Source organism: Nerophis ophidion, linkage group LG08 (assembly GCF_033978795.1).
Source record: "Nerophis ophidion isolate RoL-2023_Sa linkage group LG08, RoL_Noph_v1.0, whole genome shotgun sequence".
NCBI classification, from domain to species: domain Eukaryota; kingdom Metazoa; phylum Chordata; class Actinopteri; order Syngnathiformes; family Syngnathidae; genus Nerophis; species Nerophis ophidion.
In genome coordinates, this window is record NC_084618.1 from 65,277,220 (window position 1) to 65,299,962 (window position 22,743).

Genomic DNA, 22,743 nt, shown 5'->3' on the forward strand with positions numbered 1-22,743 from the left:
CGGAAGGTTTTTTGGAGAGAATAAATGATGAAAAAAACACTTAATTGAACGGTTTAAAAGAGGAGGAAACAGGAAAACAAATTAAAATTTAATTTCGAAACATAGTTTATCTTCAATTTCGACTCTTTAAAATTCAAACTTCAACCGAAAAAAAGAAGAGAAAAACTAGCTAATATTAATCTTTTTGAAAAAATAAAAAAAATAATTATGGAACATCATTAGTAATTTTTCCTAATTAAGATTAATTTTAGAATTTAAATGACATGTTTTAAATAGGTTAAAATACAATCTGCATGTTGTTAGAATATATAACAAATTGGACCAAGCTATATTTCTAACAAAGACAAATCATTATTTCTTCGAGATTTTCCAAAACAAAAATTTTAAAAGAAATTCAAAAGACTTTAAAATAAGATTTAAGTTTGATTCTAAAGATTTTCTAGATTTGAAAGAATATTTTTTTTGCATTTTAATCATAATAAGTTTGAAGAAATATTTCACAAATATTCTTCGTCGAAAAAACAGAAGCTAAAATGAAGAATTAAATTCAAATGTATTTCTTATTCTTTACAATAATTTTTTTTTTTTACTTGAACATTGATTTAAATTGTCAGGAAAGAAGAGGAAAGAATTTAAAAGGTAAAAAGGTATATGTGTTTAAAAATCCTAAAATACTTTTTACGGTTGAATTTTTTCTCTAAAATTGTCTTTCTTAAAGTTATAGGAAGCAAAGTAAAAAAAAATAAATGAATTTATTTAAACAAGTCTTTAAAATATTTTTGGGGATTTTCAAATTCTATTTGAGTTTTGTTTTTCTTAGAATTAAAAATGTCGAGCAAATCGAGACCAGCTTGCTAGTTAATAAATACAATTTAAAAAATAGAGGCAGCTCACTGGTAAGTGCTGCTATTTAAGCTATTTTTAGAACAGGCCAGCGAGCTACTCATCTGGTCCTTACGGGCTACCTGGTTCCCACGGGCACCGCGTTGGTGACCCCAGCTCTAAGTACAGTCTGTCCTCGAAATATGCTGTGATGTACTAATCAGCATGCATCTCAAGATTTTGTAATTATTCTTCCCCACTTTTCAATCAATTAGAAAATACACAAGTAAATACAAACAAATGTCAACATTTAAATGAATGTAATTGTGCAAAAGTAGACCACCTGACATATTACTCTTTATCATTAAATTTGTATTTTGTTTATTTGAAGGACAACGTGCAGTTACATTAAGAAGATGGCTGCATCATATGTAGCACCATGCTAATTTGCATCTGTAGTCCTTTTATGGCGCATTGAACATCCACAATTAAAATGACAGAGGATTAAGAATACACAACCAAAATCAGACTTTTGTTCCTTCAATTTTAGCACAAATTCCTTTGACGTGGTTAATTTGATACGCTGACATTGTTTATGTGTTGTTGCTACAGAAACTATATGATCCATCCATTTTATACCGCTTGGTCGTGGGAGTGCTGGAGCCTATTCCAGCTTCACTTGAACGGAAGGCGGGGTACACACTGGACAAGGGCCAACACAGACAACATTCACACTCACATTCACACACTAGGGCCAATTTTGCGTTGCCAATCAACCTATCCCCAGGTGCATGTCTTTGAAGGTGGGAGGAAGCCGGAGGGCCTGAAGTGAGAACATGCAAACTCCACACAGAAAGACCCCGACCCGACCCTTATTGTGAGGCACCAGCACTAACCCCTACCCGCCGTGCTGCCTTGAAACTATGATGTCTGGGGGGAAAAACAAACAAACATGGTTTAACACAAATGTAAAAACTGTACAGTGACAGTAATACAAAATAGGAATGAATAAAAATTGAAAATAATAGATACTACATTAATAATAATAGATCTTTCTGTGTGGAGTTTGCATGTTCTCTCCGTGACTGCGTGGGTTCCCTCCGGCTACTCCGCTTCCTCCCACTTCCAAAGACATGCACCTGGGGATAGGTTGATTGGCAACACTAAATTTGCCCTAGTGTGTGAATGTGAGTGTGAATGTTGTCTGTCTATCTGTGTTGGCCCTGTGATGACGTGGCGACTTGTCCAGGGTGTACCCCACTGTGGAGAGGCGGAGCCGACAGCAGGATAGGACAAACAGCAGTCCTACCAAAGATGGCGGCCATGAGGCGGGGCATGCAGCGGAGCGAAGCTGCAGCCATCAGAGTCAGGAGCGTAAACCACACACCTGCTCTCAATCCCTGCATCTGCTTCTGCAGTTTAAAAGGGGAGAAGGAGGAGCAATCGTGGCAGAAGTAGGAGAAGAAACCACAGACGACAAAGACGACAAGAGCGACCAGGCAAAAGATGAGCCCCCGCGGAAGACGTAGCCACCGGCCACCAAGCAGGAAAAGAGGCCGTGCTAGAAATTGGCACGACCGACTGGGAGTCAACACAAATTATTGAAATAATAAACGAGTGTCAAACCTACTACGAGGCGTCTTGCATCGATGGTCCTTGCAAACCACACGATGACGGTTGGAGACCTGTCACACCCACCTTCCGCCCAATTGTAGTTGAGATAGGCTCCAGCGCCCCCGCAACCCCGAAGGGAATAAGCGGTAGAAAATGGATGGATGGATTGGTTATATTTCACTTTGCATTAGAAAACTTATGGTGAATATTGGTGGCTTTAATTTTAGGTTAATGCTTCTATTAGTCTAACCCCCGTTGTTGTTGTTTTTTAAAAGAATACATATTTTATTTTATTTTATTTTTATTTGATAGCAGCTGATGACGTCAAAACCTAAATGTTGTTGTTTTCATTTCTCCTTGACTTCCATGAATCACAGTTATCAATATTAGGGGCCCCTGCAAACAGAGAAGTGTGCATGTTTTGTCCCATTTAAGAGTTGTGTTGGTTGAAGTGAAACCGCATAAAACAGGAAGTTAGAGGCCTCATATGAGGAGTCCTTACCCAGCACGCCGGTTTCCCTCACGCCACCAAATCTCTGCATGACGCGAATGGCCTTCTCGATGCCCTCCTTGGTCTGTAGCTTACTAGTCCGCGGGTCGGGAGGAGGAAGGTAGCCATACCTGCTCAACCAATCCTGCAGGACGCAAAGCGGGGACAATAGGAAGTGTGTTTATTTTGCTTTCCTCCAAACATGCTAACCACAGCAGAAGTTAAAGTATAGTTTCTAGTGAGTTACTTCACTTCCTTTCCCAGCCATCAGTCTCAAATGTTTAGAGATGTTTGATTTGAGCATGTCCTTACTGTTATTGCACGATTGTGTCACAATTGTTGAGGGACTTGGCATAACCCATGGGTGTCCAAACTCCGGCCCCTGGGTCAAATGTGGCCGTTCTACACTCTTTAATTTGGCCCACAAGATATGAGTTTAATAAGGAATCTTACCCACAGGGAGATTGCATCCATTTTCATAGTCTGAGAATTTTGAAATTGCTATTATGTCGCTATTGGGTGTATAAGATGAATAATTCAGGTCAATGACGTGTGTGAATGTTGTCTGTCTATCTGTGTTGGCCCTGCGATGAGGTAGCGACTTGTCCAGGGTGCACCCCGCCTTCTGCCCGATTGTAGCTGAGATAGGCACCAGTGCCCCCCGAGACCCCAAAGGGAATAAGCGGTAGAAAATGGATGGATGGATGGACCTTAAATTATGCTTTGAACATAGGTGATCACTTATAGGAGCCTTCCTTAGGCATGGTACAAAAAGGAAAATCCAACCAACACAAAATGACAACAGACATGATCACACATAACACGAATTGGAAATTATTAAAGAAATATCCATGCACCATAAAAAAAACATTTAAATCAATTTCAAAGCATGATGGAAAAAAGGCAAGACACTCTTCACAGTCACACTTTTCCATGTTTGGGGCATTTTAGCTGCTTGATATTTCTGATAGATTACAAAACGGTTACATTCACATAATTGTTATTTCTAATTATTATTCATTATTAATTATATATCCATTTTATTAATAGAATATGTACAGATACATAGGTATAGACCAGCGGTGTCAAAGTCATTTCAGATCGGGGGCCACATGGAGAAAAATGTACTCCCGAGTGGGCTGAACTTGTAAAATCAGGACACGTCCATCCATCCATCCATCTTCTTCCGCTTATCTGAGGTCGGATCACAGGGGCAGCAGCCTAAGCAGGGAAGCCCAGACTTCCCTCTCCCCAGCCACTTCGTCCAGCTTTTCCAGGGGGATCCCGAGGCGTTCCCAGGCCAGCCGGGAGACATAGTCTTCCCAACGTGTCCTGGGTATTCCCCGTGGCCTCCTACTGGTTGAGCGTGCCCTAAACCCCTCCCTCGGGAGGCGCTCGGGTGGCATCCTGACCAGATGCCCGAACCACCTCATCTGGCTCCTCTCGATGTGGAGGAGCAGCGGCTTTACTTTGAGTTCCTCCCTGATGGCAGAGCTTCTCACCCTATCTCTAAAGGAGAGCCCCGCCACACAGTGGAGGAAACTCATTTCGGCCGCTTGTACCCGTAAACTTATCCTTTCGGTCATGACCATAGGTGAGGATGGGAACGTAGATCAACCGGTAAATTGAGAGCTTTGCCTTCCGGCTCAGCTCCTTCTTCACCACAACGGATCAGTACAACGTCCGCATTATTGAAGACGCCGCACCGATCCGCCTGTCAATCTCACGATCCACTCTTCCCCCACTCGTGAACAAGACTCCTAGGTACTTGAACTCCTCCACTTGGGGCAGGGTCTCCTCCCCAACCCGGAGATGGCACTCCACCCTTTTCCGGGAGAGAACCATGAACTCGGATTTGGAGGTGCTGATTCTCATTCTGGCCGCTTTACACTCGGCTGCGAACCGATCCAGTGAGAGCTGAATATCCCGGCCAGATGAAGCCATCAGGACCACATCATCTGCAAAAAGCAGAGACCTAATCCCGTGGCCACCAAACCGGAACCCCTCAACGCCTTGACTGCGCCTAGAAATTCTGTCCATAAAAGTTATGAACAGAATCGGTGACAAAGGGCAGCCTTGGGGGAGTCCAACCCTCACTGGAAACGTGTCCGACTTACTGCCGGCAATGCGGACCAAGCTCTGACACTGATCGTACAGGGATCGGACTGCCACAATAAGTTCTTGAGGGTGCATGGGAGTTTGCCCAACCAGTCTACAAGTGCTATGTGGAAGGCATTCGACCGTGTCCCTCGGGAAGTCCTTTGGGGAGTGCTCAGAGAGTATGGGGTATCAAAAATCAGGACACCATCCATCCATTTTCTACCACTTATTCCCTTTCGGGGACGCGGGGGGCGCTGGTGCCTATCTCAGCTACAATCGGGCGGAAGGCGGGGTACACCCTGGACAAGTCGCCACCTCATCGCAGGGCCAACACAGATAGACAGACAACATTCACACTCACATTCACACACTAGGGCCAATTTTAGTGTTGCCAATCAACCTATCCCCAGGTGCATGTCTTTGGAAGTGGGAGGAAGCCGGAGTACCCGGAGGGAACCCACGCATTCACGGGGAGAACATGCAATCAGGACACGATAACTTAAAAATAAAGACAACTTCAGATGGTTTTTTTAGTTTAAAAATAGAAATACATTCTGAAAATTTAAAAATTATAATGTTGTTAGGGTTTTTTTTACACTTACATATTGCAGTTAATAGTATTCTACCTTCATTTGTTGTTATTTATATTTTCTGAATAAATTATCTGATAATGTTCATCAGTCAACTCATTGGTGTTAATTTTCAATCCATCAAAATAAAAAAAATTATACCAAAATCAAAATACAGTATGTTATTTATGTAGTTTGATCATTTTCCTCTACTGATGTACTAACATCATGTGGTCTATTTTGTACATCTACAAGGATACAAATAGTTTCTATTGCGACATTCAGTGGACACATTTAGAACAACTGTTTCTTTCAATCAAAAATTTCAGGTACATTTTTATACTTAGCAAACTCATCCCGCGGGCCGGATAAAACCTGTTTGCGGGTCTGATCTGGCCCACGGGCCGTACCTTTGACACTCCAGGTATAGACTCTCTCTCTCTCTCTCTCTCTCGCTCTCGCGCTCTCTCTATATACATGTATGTATATGTATATATGTATATGTATATATATATATATATATATATATATATATATATATATATATATATGTATATATATGGATGTATATCCATATATATATATATATGTATATATATGTATATATATGTATGTATATACATGTGTATATATATATGTATATATATATATATATATATATGTATATATATATATATATGTATGTATGTATATGTATATATATATGTATGTATATCCATATATATATGTATATATATATATGTATATATGTATATATATGTATGTATATAGATGTGTATATATATATACACATATATATATATATATATATATATATATATATATATATATATATATATATATATATATATATATATATATATATATATATATATATATATATATATATATATATATATATGTATATATATGACCACATTTTTTTAGCCCAATGTGGCCCCCAAGTCAAAATGTTTAGACACCCCTGGCGTAACCGAAAAGAGGGTGTGGTTGGCAGGAAAAATAAGAACACACTGATGTGGTCATGAGTCTAGGGTGAAACAGGAAAGATGTAATTCTCTTAGTAGTCATTTTGCAACAGGCCCTTCTTCCCTATACCGTTTCACCACAAGCAAACAGTAGATGACAAACCACAAATATCATTTTAAAGACATTGTTGACAAAAAAAAAAGGTTTTAAGTTAATTAATAAATGATTAAAACAATCCATCCATCCATCCATTTTCTACCGCTTATTCCCTTTTGGTGTTGTGGGGGGCGCTGGCGCCTATCTCAGCTACAATCGGGCGGAAGGCGGGGTACACCCTCGACAAGTCGCCACCTCATCGCAGGGCTGATTTAAACAATGTACAATGCATTAGAAAAATAGAAACACTTTTTATTCAATTAAACGACAAATAAAACTGTTGAATAAATTGTTAAAATTACACACATGAGGTTAAAAAAATAAGAACACACTTTGTTCGATTAATTCAAATGACAAAATAAAAAGAGAGGAAAGTAAAATATAAAAAACAACTCAGTGGTTATAAACAGAAATGGGATAAATTCTAGCTCAATCTTTTTTGAAAGTATAAAATGTCCCTTATATCTGATTTAAATAATTATTTTTAATTAAGTGGTATACAAAACTACAGTCATATAAAAAAAAAAAAAAATCATATGGGGGTAAAAGGTGCTCCCGCTCCTCAAACTGGTTAATCACTAATGAAAATGGATCAAATAAAAATAAAAATCAGTTAGAATGAAATCAGATTTAGGCTATTTAGTTTTTTGATCTAGGATAAAATATTTTAACCAGCTGTCAAATGAAATATGGTGTCATTCGAAACAAAGCGCGGCAGTTAAGGCAGGTGAATGCACTTAAAATCACAGTCACATTAAAGTACTTTCATCGACACTCACCACTGCTCTGCTGTACTGCTCAGGCGCAGCTGATGCACACGCGGCCAAAGTCAGAACCATCCACTGTAGATCCATGGCAATGGCTGCAGCAAGAAACATTTCTTAGTCTTACTGTTTTCCCCCCAACGTGTTCCTAACAATAAGAAAGGAAACAGCCTAACTCACCGTGGAGTCTCCTCTGAAGCTGTTGTCTGTTCTCCTGGGACTAGGATGGGCTGATCGATAGAGCCTCTCAGTCTGCCTCTCTCTCTTTACTCAAGTTCCTTTGACAGCCCGCCCCAGCATACGCCACCCAACCCATGCGAGCATCATCCAGAGACATATGTGTAATATATAGTGTGCTTGTAAACCATGCAATGTTGATACGTTTTAAGGAATATTGTTGTTTTTGCTATGACTCTATCGGACCTCTTTGGATTGTGCGGCCGTGCACCTAATGTTCAGGATTTAAAATAATATTTTTTTCTCAATTTTTCTTTTTTACAGAGCATCCAGAAAGTATTCACAGAGCTTCACATTTTCCACATTTTGTTGGGTTAAATGCAACTACAGCCTCCGGTATTTTTGAATGTGATGCCACAAGCTTGGCACACCAATATTTGGGCAGTTTTGCCCATTCTCTTTGCCTAGTCAATCAATCAATCAATGTTTATCCATATAGCCCTAAATCACAAGTTCCCAAATGGCTGCACAAGCCACAACGACATCCTCTGTTCAGAGCCCACAAAAGGGCAAGGAAAAACTCACAACCCAGTGGGATGCCAATATGAATGACTATGAGGAACCTTGGAGAGGACTGCAGATGTGGGTGACTGGATGCAATGGACGTCGAGTAGGTCTAGCATAATATTGTGACAGTCCAGTCCATAGTGGATCTAACATAACAGTGAGAGTCCAGTCCATAGTGGGGCCAGAAGGAGACCATCCCGAGCAGAGAAGGGTCAGCAACGCAGAGATGTCCACAGCTGATGCACAGGCGAGCAGTCCACCCCGAGTCCCGGCTCTGGAGAGCCAGCACTTCATCCATGGCCACCGAACCTGTGCCCCCCCCCCCCCCCCCTTCCACAACGAGGAGGGGGGCAGAAAAGAAAAGAGACGGCAGATCAACTGGTCTAATAAGGGGGTCTATTTAAAGGCTAGAGTATACAAATGAGCTTTAAAATGGGAATTAAATGCTTCTACTGTGGTAATATCTCTAACTGTTACCAGAAGGGCATTCCACTGGAGCCCGAATAGAAAGTGCTCTATAGCCCGCAGACTTTTGTTGGGCTCTGAGAATCACTAATAAGCCAGAGTTCTTTGAACGCAGACTTCTTGCCGGGACATATGGACGGAGGTGGGTAGAGTAGCCAGACATTGTACTCAAGTAAGAGTACTGTTACTTTAGAGATTTATTACTCTAGTAAAAGTAAGGAGTAGTCACCCAAATATTTACTTGAGTAAAAGTAAAAAGTATGTTGTGAAAAAACTACTCAAGTACTGAGTAACTGATGAGTAACCTGTTTGTTTAATGATTACGGCAACAAATAATGCACAAAAACATAAAATTAGCAACGAGCAAATTCAGAGCCAAGAATATCTCTTAAGCAACTAAAACAATAATATGTATTAAATGATAGTATATTAAAATAAATAAAAAAATAAGGCACGTTGAGCCACAATAACTTAACAGCACCATGGGCTCAGTAGGCATTCAATGATTGATAGATGGATTGATTGATTGATTCATTGAAACTTGTATTAGTAAATTGCACAGTACAGTACATATTCCGTACAATTGATCACTAAATGGTAACACCCCAATAAGTTTTTCAACGTTAATCAATTACTTAATAAATGACGAGGTGATCTACCTCATATATACATATACATACATACACATATCACATACATACACACATATATATATATATATACATACATTTATATATACAGTATACAATTTATATTTATTTATTTTGCCGTTTTTGTTCACATGTTAAAGGTGTTTTAATGAATATACATGCATGTTTAACACATAGATTCCTATCTTTCATGAAGACATGAGTATAAGTTGGTGTATTACCTGATTCTGATGACTTGCATTGATTGGAATCAGACAGTAGTGCTGATAAGGTTCTCGTTTTCAAATGGAGGAGAAAAAAGTTCCTCTTTTCTGTCTAATACCACATGAAACTCGTTGGTTTTTGGTATCTTATTTGTCCAGCTTCCATATTTGTATTTATACACTTTACAAGAAATATCAATCAATCAATCAATGTTTATTATATAGCCCCAAATCACAAATGTCTCAAAGGACTGCACAAATCATTACGACTACAACATCCTCGGAAGAACCCACAAAAGGGCAAGGAAAACTCACACCCAGTGGGCAGGGAGAATTCACATCCAGTGGGACGCCAGTGACAATGCTGACTATGAGAAACCTTGGAGAGGACCTCAGATGTGGGAAACCCCCCCCCCCCCCTCTAGGGGACCGAAAGCAATGGATGTCGAGCGGGTCTAACATGATACTGTGAAAGTTCAATCCATAGTGGCTCCAACACAGCCGCGAGAGTTCAGTTCAAGCGGATCCAAGACAGCAGCGAGAGTCCCGTCCACAGGAAACCATCTCAAGCGGAGGCGGATCAGCAGCGTAGAGATGTCCCCAACCGATACAGGCGAGCGGTCCATCCTGGGTCCCAACGAGCGGTACATCCTGGGTTTACAGAGTCACCTTAGTTGTATTATTAAATAGAGGTCGGTGTCTAGCAGGACCGATAATCAGCATTTCCGTTTTTTTGGCATTGAGTTGCAAAAAGTTAGCGGACATCCATTGTTTAATTTCATTAAGACACGCTTCCAGCTGACTACAGTCCGGCGTGTTGGTCAGCTTTAGGGGCATGTAGAGTTGGGTGTCATCAGCATAACAGTGAAAGCTAACACCGTATTTGCGTATGACGTCACCCAGCGGCAGCATGTAGATGCTGAAGAGTACAGGGCCAGGGACCGAACCCTGGGGAACTCCACACGTTACCTTAACATAGTCCGAGGTCACATTGTTATGGGAGACGCACTGCATCCTATCAGTAAGATAAGAGTTAAACCATGACAGGGCTGAGTCTGACATACCAATTCGTGTTTTGATACGCTCTAATAAAATATAATGATCGACGGTATCGAAAGCAGCGCTAAGATCGAGGAGCAGCAACATAGATGACGCATCAGAGTCCATCGTTAGCAATAGATCATTAGTGGATTTTGCGAGGGCTGTCTCAGTCGAGTGATTTGCCCTGAAACCAGATTGAAAGGTTTCACATAGATTGTTAAACGCTAAGTGTTCATTTAGCTGCTCTGCAACAATTTTTTCGAGGATTTTCGAAATAAAGGGAAAGTGAGACACCGGTCGGTAGTTTACCATGAGGTCAGGATCGAGGTTAGGTCTTTTAAGGAGAGGATGAATAACCGCTTTTTTGAATGCTAGGGGAACAGTGCCCGAGGAAAGTGATAAGTTTATAATATTTAGCACTGATGGACCTAATAATACAAAAAGCTCCTTGATAAGTTTCCCAGGAAGTGGGTCAAGTAAACATGTTGTTTGTTTTATTCCAAATAAATTGGCAGAAAACTGCTTAATAGCTTGTTTGCGCTGGCTTTCGGATACTCTTATTTTGTTAGCGCAGGCGCGATGGAGCGGCACTTTTATTGTGAAGACAGGAACTGTGCAATCGGTCTTTAGGCTTTTGACGGGAAGTACGGTTGAAATAAAAAGTGTATTTTTTCCTTTACACTTTTGATTGATTGATTGATTTGATTGATTTATTGATTAACGTGGACCCCGACTTAAACAAGTTGAAAAACTTATTCGGGTGTTACCATTTAGTGGTCAATTGTACGGAATATGTACTGTACTGTGCAATCTACTAATAAAAGTATCAATCAATCAATCAAAAACTTTTATTAGTAGATTGCACAGTACATATTCCGTACAATTGACCACTAAATGGTAACACCCAAATAGGTTTTTCAACTTGTTTAAGTCGGGTTTTACGTGTGACGGTCATGTGACCGCCTGGCTCTGTTTGATTGTTCCAACGTCACCAGTGACTGCATGTGATTGGTGAAAGGCATACATGCGTAGATCCTACTTTGAAAAACCAAAACAAACATTAATAGATCGATTAAAAAGAAGTTGCGAGTAACGAGCTGAATGTAGATAAATGGAGCGGAGTAAAAGTAGCTTTTCTTCTCTATAAATCTACTCAAGTAAAAGTAAAAGTATGTTGCATTAAAACTACTCTTAGAAGTACAATTTATCCCAAAAGTTACTCAAGTAGATGTAACGGAGTAAATGTAGCGCGTTACTACCGACCTCTGCATATACAATCGACAAGATAGGATGGAGCTGGACCGTGTAGTATTTTATACGGAAGTAGTAAAACCTTAAAGTCACATTTTAAGTGCACAGGAAGCCAGTGTAGGTGAGCCAGCATTGGCGTAATATGATCAAACTTTCTTGTTCTTGTCAAATGTCTAGCAGCCGCATTTTATTCCGCATATTCGTCTTTGAGTCACCTCTTAGGCTCCTTTACGTTGGATGGAAAACATTTGTTTTCATCCAGGATGTCTCTGTACATTACTAAATGTATCTTCTCCTCTATCCTGACCAGTGTCTCAGTTCCTGTTGTTGAAAAACATCCCCACATCATGATGCTGCCACCACCATGCTGGGATGGTATTGGCCTGGCTGTATTATTCAATGTTGGAATAAGGCTGAAACACAGCAAAATGTGGAAAAAGTGAAGCGTTGTAAATACTTTCCTAATGCACTGTACAGTATGCAAGACCTATGGATGAATTTCGACACTGTTTGTCTAACACCATGTACTCTGGTGTAAAATTTTCAGGCTCTGGGAAAGTGTGGCAGATGCAAAATGTTGTGGCTGGGTTTAGGATTTAGCCCTAAACCTGAAAACTAAATGTAATATATTGCACTTAATCTGAAATATTAGCCCAATACGGCACACATCCATGCTGGGATTTGTATATCCACCATTACTAAATGATAGTGATATCTGTAATGACGCAAGTTGTCCAGTAAGCAACATATGTATAGCAGTGCAGATTGCTCATTGACTAAGAAGAGCGAAATGACCCCTACATCCATCCATCCATTTCCTACCGCTTTTCTCTTTCGGGGTTGTGGAGGCACTGGAGCATATTTATCCAAATTTAATAAAACACAGCGGTACGTCGGGACCTCGACATATGAGTTTGATTGGATCGTACCTGGAAATATTTGTCTTGCCAAACAGCGTCAGCCAAATTAAAATCAATTTATTCAGTACTTGGCTGCCCCAAAACAGCGCACATTTAAGTCCTTATTTTGTATTTTGTTATCATTTTTAAGTCATCACTTAGAAGTAATGATACAGTGACATCAATGTAATTTTTGGCTACGCTATCCATTTCTGCTGAGGGAACCAGAGCTTCTGTGGGGGTCTATGGGGCAGCGAGATGACTTCGGCTGGCCTGGACGGTGCAAGTAAGTAAGTAGAGTTTATTTTAAAAGCGCTTTCCACAAATAAAATCACAAAGCGCTGTACAAAACGTAGGAAAATAAAACAACAATTCCATAAAAAATAACAGGGGCAACATCCTAAAAAGGATACAGAGTGGATTAAAAATGATAGCTAAAAGGTATATTTACTAAAAGCTGCAATAAAAACAGGAGTTTTCAAATGATTCTTAAAAGTTTCAACAGAGTCAAGATCACGAAGGGACTGGTGCAAAGTGTTTCAGAGTCTGGGACCTATAGCCTGGAAAGCCAGGTCTCCACTGGTTTTAAAACAAGTTTTGGGGATCTTTATAATAAGAAAAATAAAATAATAATAATGGATTAGATTTATATCGTGCTTTTCTATTGTTAGATACTCAAAGCGCTCACAGAGAAGTTGGAACCCATCCTTAATTCACACCTGGTGGTGGTAAGCTACATCTGTAGCCACAGCTGCCCTGGGGTAGACTGACGGAAGAGTGGCTGCCAGTTTGCGCTTACGGCCCCTCCAACCACCACCAATCATTCATTCATCATTCATTCACCAGTGTGAGCGGCACCGGGGGCAAGGGTGAAGTGTCCTGCCCAAGGACACAACGGCAGCGATTTGGATGTCAATAGGTGGGAAGCGAACCTGCAATCCTCAGGTTTCTGGCACGGCCGCTCTACCCACTACGCCATCCGTAGACTCTGAGTTTATAAGACTCTGGCCTGAAGACTGGGGGCTGCACCCTGAAGAGTAGGGGGATAACAAGTCCGTGATGTACTGAGGGGCCCCACCATGCAACGCACAGAATGTCAGGACTAAAAATGTAAACTCAATGCGGAATTTAACTGGAAGCCAATGAAGACTGGATAAAACGGGGGTGATATGGGCTGTTCTGTGTGCACCGGTCAAAACAGAAGGCTTTCCACATGATAATTGGATGATCTGTCTGAGGCGGAATACCTTTTTGATTGACAGCTAAATGAGGGAAATAGGGATCTGGAAATATTAACCACCAAAGGAGCATTTTTTGAAATTTCATTCAGACGTGTTCTGTGTTGATCGGAAGATTTTTCAATTCCCCTTATTGACTCTTTCTTTGTTAAACCGACCAACAACGAATGCAGCATCTATTTCTGGTGTTATTGGAGATTGTACACATGTTTGGAAACCCTGACTTCTGTCGCTCTGCTGTTACTCTCCCGAACGAGCAGCAGGTGTTGCTGTGATCCCCTCCAACGTCCCTAAACACTGACAGGTAGGCCGAAAATGAACTTACCCTCCTTGAAATAACATTAGCCGCCACTGAATTACAGTATATGCGTCATGATCCGTGGGCCGGATAATGTTTTTGTTATGTTCTGTTATTTTTGGACTCTCTTAGTTTTTGTTTGTGCACCTCTGAGTTTGTTTTAGTTTCCATGGGGATTAATTGGGTTCAGATGCCTCTGGTTAGTGGTCGGCCATTCACCTGTTGTCGACCACTAATCAGAGAGCTATTTATTCAACTCTTTCGCCACACTCGTCCTGGCTTCTTTGTTTGCTCCACGCAACAAGTTACGTTGGTTATTCCTGTGATTCTTGATTCTTGTTCCTGCGCTAAGCTTCGCCATAGCTTCCCATGCTATCGGCCCGCTTTTCTGTTTATTCTTGTTTTTGTCTACTTTTATCTACGGTGTATGATTTATGAGAAATAAATCATCTCCTAGGGCTTCACGGTGGCAGAGGGGTTTGTGCGCCTGCCTCACAAAACAAAGGTCCTGAGTAGTCAGGGTTCAATCCCAGTCTCAGGATCTTTCTGTGTGGAGTTTGCATGTTCTCCCCGTGAATGCGTGGGTTCCCTCCGGGTACTCCGGCTTCCTCCCACTTCCAAAGACATGCACCTGGGAATAGGTTGATTGGCAACACTAAATTGGCCCTAGTGTGTGAATGTGAGTGTGAATGTTGTCTGTCTATCTGTGTTGACTCTGCGATGAGGTGGCGACTTGTCCAGTGTGTACACCGCCTTCCGCCCGATTGTAGCTGAGATAGGCACCGGCGCCCCCCGCGACCCCAAAGGGAATAAGCGGTAGAAAATGGATGGATGGAAATCATCTCCTACCTTCACGCTTTCGTCCGTAGTTGTCCGTTCTGCATCTGGGAGGAACGTAAGTATTGGGACCCTCAAAGGGAAACTACACTTTTTTCTGATTATTGTCTATCATTCACAATCCTTACATGAGACAAGAACACATACTGTATGTACTTCTTTTTTTTATGCCTCCTAACTTGTAAATAAACAGTAAGAGTCAGCTAACAATGGAGGTAATAGGATTTGATCTATTCTGCATTTAAAGCGCTCTAAAAAATGTCCATTCATGTTTTGTATACACATTGTAAGTATATACAGTACGTAATGTAGTAACAGACACATTCATTATAATATGTAGTATTTACGTATTTTTGTCATTTTATGCATATGGCGATGTATTAATTTGACAGACGCATCACAACGTAAGCTATTTTCTTTAACAAAATAGCAACTATTACCAATCAGGGCACACTTCATGAGAGCTAACAACGACTTCTTTGGGAGAAGCAATGATCCAGAACCTTAATTTTTTGAGTCTGAATATATAAGGAGGATGATCAACACGTTATAGAAGGTGAGGGCTAAGCAGATCCAGCAAGTAGCCCTATTGCTAAGTGCTAAACAAGAAATAAAAACTATAAACATAATAAAACAATTGCTTACTGTACATAGTCTGCTCTCACTTTGATGGCTACAGATGGGATGTTCATATATTTCTGTTTAGATTTACATTAATTATAATCTTCACGGAGGTTAAAAAAAAATAGAAAAGATGAGTGCCAACAGGTGTCTTTTAATGTCTTTCTGGCAATTTTCAGGTCCAAGTTGAATGTCAAAGTTGATCAACTTCTCGGTAAATGGCCTCAACTTGCTACTACCCATGTGAGAGGTGATGCAGCAGCACACCAGCTCAATATGTCAATAACTGCAAACATTAGTTAGCTCTGTGTAATCACGGTGTGGCTATCAATAGTTCCAGGGCGTTAGTGCTTACAAAAACAATCTCGTTGATAATTTGTTAATATTCAGGTTACAACATGTAAATGGAGTATTGTTGGCGGTTTTTGGATGTGTTTCACAAATTTGAATGCATAAAAACAAGACGTTTGTGTTCTTTTCTTACATAGGGATTGGAAATGGCAGGAGAAATTCTCCAAAAAATGCAGTTTCCCTTTAACAGATCCAAAACAAATCTACTCACTTTTGAGCCTAATGACCAAAAAAAATAATCTTCCCAAAATCTACTGTAAAAATGTCATATATATTCAAAGTGTTTTATCTTTTTTACATCTAAAAAGTGTTTTGTTTTGTTTTAATTACTTCATCCCTAAAAGCCAGGATAATTTACTTAATTACATTGTTTTTTTAATTGTCTTTTTCCCGTAAAATACATTTCAAAGACTATTTGCGTACAGTTTTTATTTGGCCTTTTAGACAAAAACGAACATAGATTTGTATGCTTTGTTGTATAGTGTTAGATTTTAAACATTAGCGCACACTCAGTGACCTCAGGACAAATAAATCCCTGTTTCTCCAAAAACTGCTGTAAAATACAATGTATTATGTTTTTATTGTAAACATGTATTTTTTTCTTTTATTAATGTATTTGTTGTTGTGTTAAGCATTGAAAAAGGAAGTGAACAAGTCTCCTAGAAATATAGACGGAAAAGGGGTACATTAAATAATCTCGGCTTCTTCCTACATCTTTGTTAGAATGTGACATTGTAAACATGGGATGTAAACACTGACTCTACATGTTCGAAACACGTTATTATATTATTATTTTTCTTTTCATTTCATTTTTATTACTCTTTTTGTTGCTGTTTTGTTTTTTTCTCTTTTTTGTTATCAAACATGTCTGAAATAAGAACCTACAATTACAGAAAATACAACCTCTCCCTGAAAATGCACCAATCAAATAAGGATTATAATATGTTTACATAGTTTTTTTTAAGATTATAAAAAAGCTGAAGTGCAATTAAAACACATGTTTTTGATAGTGACACACTCTTATTTAAATAGCAAGTCATTCTTTCAGAACAGTAAACTCTGAAAGTTTGTTGCAAGCTTTCAATAGGAAGAAATAGCTCCATCTTGTGGAGAAACAGAAGTGGGAAAATAAAAAGCAAGTAGTCCAGATATTATAAACCTCAACACCATCGATTGTGTTGGGGTTTAGTAGTAAATATTTACTGTATATATAATGTATGTAATATATAATTATTGTAGTATTTATTTTTTTTATTTTATTTTATTCTGTTGTTGTTGTTGCTGTTGTCTCTCTGTCTGATGTCCCTCTTGTCCCCACAATTTCTCCCTGTGTCTTCCTTTTTCCCCACTTCTTTTTATCCCCTCCTGCTCCAGTCTGGCTGCACTAATCATCAATAATAATAATCCATTTAATATAGTCAAATACAAATAAGTAGAGATGTCCGAAAATATCGGCTTGCCGATATTATCGGTCGATAAATGCTTTAAAATGTAATATCTGAAATGATCGGTATCGGTTTCAAAAAGTAAAATTATTGACTTTTTAAAACGCCGCTGTACGGAGCGGTACATATCCGGTAAAACACGAACGTATGACCTACGTCCGTAGGCCTAGGATCTGGACTGAAGCCGTGTGCCTTCATTGTTTTTGTAGCTGTTGTTTCGAGGCATGTTTAAAAAAAATAAAAAAATAATGCACTTTGTGAAAGTAAAAGTATAGTATTTCCTGTAGTTGTAATGGATATCAGGATTATCTCAGGGAGAGCATGTCCCAAGTTTTGAGGCATGTTAAAAAAAATAATGCACTTTGTGACTTCAATAATAAATATGGTTGTGCCACTTTTTTCCATAACTGGAGTTAAAGTTCTTCTCTTATTTTGGAAAACCTCAATTTTTTGTTGATTGATTGAAACTTGTATTAGTAGATTGCACAGTACAGTACATATTTCGTACTATTGACCACTAAATGGTAACACCCGAATAACTTTTTTACTTGTTTAAGTTGGGGTCCACATTAATCAATTTATGGTAAAGTTACATTGTTTATTGCATCAAGCGGGGCATCACAACAAAATTAGGCATAATAATGTGTTAATTCCACGACCGTAATTATCGGTATCGGTTGATTTCGGAATCGGTAATTAAGAGTTGGACACTATCGGATATCGGCAAAAAAGCCATTATCGGACATCTCTACAAATAAGGCAACTAGAGAAGTATCCCACACTTGTCTTTTGTAAAGTATATCTGTGCAGCAAATATGGACATCTACATCAACTGTATGATTTGCCGGAGTGGCTGGACAGGACAAAAAAAATAAAATAAATTGTAAATATTTAACCATCGTCCGCTCAGCAACACATTTTGTATAAGTATTACTGTACTGCACAATTCATGACTTCACCTGACTTTTGACATCATAAGTGCATTTCTGTGCAAACACATGCTCAAAAGAAATAAAAGCTGTTATACTGTAGCTTTACATTTCCTTCCGCTGTCCCTTCTTGTGTCCCAATACTTTTGTCCGCCTATTGGTCAAGGGAAATTAACAACGCTGCATTAAGTGGTATAGCTTAGGCGTCTCCCACAGCGTCTCAGAAGGCCATTAATGTATGATAGTGCGTCTCCATCTCTCATTTCGGTGTTAGCTTTCCATCCCTTGCCCTCCTCAGGAGCCCCTTATGTGAGTCATGCATGCCATTAGCACACGATGCTATGTAAAAATCCATCCATTTTCTTATCCAAAGTTGGGTCGCGGGGGCAGCAGCCTAAGCAGGGAAACCCAAACGTCCCTCTACCCAGCCACCTCGTCCAGCTCCTCCAGGGGGATTTCGAGTTGTTCCCAGGCCAGCCGGGAGACATAGTCTTCCCAACGTGTCCTGGATCTTCCCTTTGGCCTCCTGCCGGTCGGACGTGCCTGAGACACCTCCCGAGGGAGGCGTTCGGGTGGCATCCAGATCAGATGCCCGAACCACCTCATCTGGCTCCTCTTGATGTGGAGGAGCAACAGCTTTACTTTGAGTTCCTCCCGGATGACAGAGCTTCTCTCCCAATGCGTTTGGGCCTACCAGGTTTGTCCGGCATCCTACCCAACTCACCATCAGTTCCGCCCCTCTCTTCACCCGAGTGTCCAAAACATGAGGCCGCAAATTCGATGACACAACTGCAAAGTCGATCATGGAACTGCGGCCTGGTGCCGAGTGCACATATGGACACCCTTATGTTTGAACATGGTGTTTGTTATGGACAATCTGTGACGAGCACAAAAGTCCAATAACAAAACACCACTCAGGTTCAGATCCAGGCGGCCATTCTTCCCAATCATGCCTCTCCAGGTTTCACTGTCGTTGCCAACATGAGCGTTAAAGTCCCCCAGTAGAACGAGGGAATCCCCCAGGGGAGCACTTTCCAGTACTACCTCGAGTGAATCCAAACAGTGACGTGCGGTGAAACTAAACACCAGGTGAGGCATACATCAATTGTTTTCTTCTTTTTTTACTTAAATTCATATGTGCAGCTCTAGTCATTGTTGATTTAGGTTGCACATTAGAGTTACAGGGAAAAAAAGGGAGTTATTCGCTTTCATAAAAACGTTATTATGATGATATTATGATATGATAAATGGGTCCAAAAAGTATTTGATAAAGTTATTAAATACTTTTTGGTCCCAATTGCTTTTAACAAAATAAATCAAATATTGTGAGTGTATATTACCTTTCTGTATTTGTATCTGAAGCAGCAATAGCTATTGTCCATGAAAACATACTTTGTATGATCGCATTCATTTAGTCTTAAAGTCCAGTTTAGAGAAGTATTTAATCTTGGATACAGTATATAATCCTCCATATTGGCAGAAACATTAATTTAATTCAATTTCATTGCAAGAAATTAAACAATATGTTTGCATCTGATAAAAAAAAACCCACAAACCCTGGCTTACTCTAAAAAAAATGCCATGTTTGTTATAAATACAGTTTAAAAAAAAAGAAAATACAAACATGCTGGCTTCTGCTGGAGAGACCTGTGTCTCCTAGCTTGAGCTCCCCTACTTCTTCCAATGTGGCGAGTCAGAGTACTGCTGAGGCATTGAACTTCCAGTTGACAATATATCACCCCCTACCTTGAGGCAGAGGTACTTGCTGCCTCAAGACCTGCCTTTTCCACGTGGCAACAAGCATGCGCCCCCTCGCACGCACGCCCAATACACACTGTATGTAGCCGTGGAGGCACTGCCTGTGTCTGCCTCACTTCTCATCTGCTGCATTGTTTTGATCAGGAAACCTGGAATTTCCGCGATTTTGACCATGAAAATGATCAAAATGTACAGGACCCATACCAATATACCATAGAAAGCATAAACCTAAAAATGAAATATTAAAACTTATTTTATTTTATTACTTCGTTTTGGAACATCTCATGGTTAAGCCACCTGGTGGCAGGTGAGGCACTGCCTCACTTGCCTCCCCTGACTGCACGTCACTGAATCCAAAAAGGGTGGGTACTCTGAGCTACGTATGCGCAAACAACAGTCAGGACCCGTCCCCCCACCTGAAGGCGGAGGGAAGCTACCCTCTCGTCCACTGGGTTGAACTCCAACGTGCAGGCTTTGAGCTGGGAGCAACAAGAATTGTTACCCCAGCTCGTCGCCTCTCACTGCGTGCAACGCCAGGGTGGAAGAGAGTCCAGGCCCTCTCGAGAGAACTGGTTTTAGAGCCCTTGCTGTGCGTCGAAGTGAGTCCAACTATATCTAGCCGGAACTTATCCACCTCGGGCACAAGCTCAGGCTCCTTCCCCCCCAGCGAGGTGACGTTCCACGTCCCAAGAGCTAGCTTATGTAGCCGAGGATCGGACCGCCTAGTGCCCTGCCTTTGGCTGCCGCCCAGCTCACAATGCACTCACCCTCTATGGCCCCTGCTATGGAGGGGGGACCCATTGGAGGGGGGACCCACGTTGCCTCTCCGGGCTGTGCCCGGCCGGGCCCAGGGGGGACAGACCCGGCCACCAGGCGCTCCCATCGTGCCCCACCTCTTGGCCTGGCTCCAGAGGGGGGCCCCGGTCACCCGCGTCCGAGCGAGGGAAATCTGGGTTCTTCATTTTTATTCTTCATAGAGGTCTTCGAGGGGCTTCACGTTGGCAGAGGGGTTAGTGCGTCTGCCTCACAATACGAAGGTCCAGAGTAGTCAGGGTTCAATCCCGGGCTCGGGATCTTTCTGTGTGGAGTTTGCATGTCCTCCCCGTGAATGCGTGGGTTCCCTCCGGGTACCCCGGCTTCCTCCCACTTCCAAAGACAAGCACCTGGGGATAGGTTGATTTGCAACACTAAATTGGCCCTAGTGTGTGAATGTGAGTGTGAATGTTGTCTGTCTATCTGTGTTGGCCCTGCGATGAGGTGGCAACTTGTCCAGGTCGTATGCTACCTACCGCCCGATTGTAGCTGAGATAAGCACCAAGGATAAGGGAATAAGACGTAGAAATGGATGGATGGATAGAGGTCTTCGAGCAGCTCTTTGTCTGATCCCTCACCATTTGCTATGTAAATGTCGGTTTAATCACAAATAATGAGCGCTGATATTTTATATGGATGACGCGGTTTTATTGTCATTAAAGGGATCCAAGGCCTTCACAAAAGGGTTGACTCTTGGCAGCTAAACAGTTCACTAACACGACAGACACACACACACACACGCACACACGCACACACACACACACACACAGGCACACACACAGCAACATAAACATTACACTAAGGACCTGTGGAGTGTAAAGACAAATAAATAGCATTTTTCAAGACAAATGGCGACAGCTCAAACCGAGTTGCATGGACATAGGAGTGTGAGCAGCCATTTTTGTTTTTGTTTTTTTGTACAACACAGTAGCTGGTTGTCTTGTGGTTGAGTTTGCACATGCATGGTTGTATAATGTTGCCATGGCGGTGTCGCAGTAGAATTTCACAGTATTTCCTATCCATCCTGCTTTGATTGTCAGTCTGAAGTGCATGCAGGCAGGATTGATTGTCAGCAGCTCACTAGTGATATAAAAGTATTTTTTCCCCCCTCCTATATCTGATTTGTTTGGTATATAAAACACTGTGTTGACATGTATAATCATATTGTTCATTTTGGATGAATGGGTAATTAGATTTAAGTCCACAAAGTGCAGCTTTGAATGTTGTGTGTTGGAAAGTTTTGCACAGCTTCTTACACTATGGTTCCACTGCACAATACTCTACAGACATCTGCGGGCATTTACTGAGTAGCGCTGCATCCTTCGGAGAAACAGTCCCCTCTCTTTGAACCTAACCCCAAACTACGTCTAATGCTACCCTGCAGCCTGAGCAAATGCTTAGCAAATCCCAGCAGCGTACTGTCAAATAGAACCAAAGCTGCTCTTGAGTAAATGTGTAAACATTGGAGCTTATTTTCGATCCGCAAAAGCTCAGTCCAGTGTAATTGTATTTTTCACTCTTCTTTTTTGTGTTCTTCTTCTGTCAGGCCGGTGCTCGCTCACTGTAACCTGGCCCAGTACTGGCCCAGGTTCTGGCTCATGCCCTGCTGCTCAGTTCCCGGGACCTGGACCGGCACCGAGACGCCGGGTGATATGAGGCCTAATGGTCGAGGGGGGAGGAAGAGGTGGTCAGTCTCAAAGATATGTCTACCGATAG

General features: G+C 41.0%; 1 protein-coding gene across 1 annotated transcript in view; it reads right to left on the bottom strand.

Annotated features, from left to right (window-relative positions):
* The window catches only part of mmp25b (matrix metallopeptidase 25b), a 58,735-nt gene that overhangs the window by 18,561 nt on the left and 17,431 nt on the right, over positions 1 to 22,743 (bottom strand). Inside the window, exons 8-10 of the mRNA XM_061909834.1 lie at positions 22,588 to 22,686; positions 7,500 to 7,582; positions 2,939 to 3,071 (exon numbers count right to left, since the gene is read on the bottom strand). Of these exons, the coding sequence (XP_061765818.1) occupies positions 2,939 to 3,071; positions 7,500 to 7,582; positions 22,588 to 22,686 (315 nt within the window). The remainder of the gene's footprint in view (positions 1 to 2,938; positions 3,072 to 7,499; positions 7,583 to 22,587; positions 22,687 to 22,743) is intronic.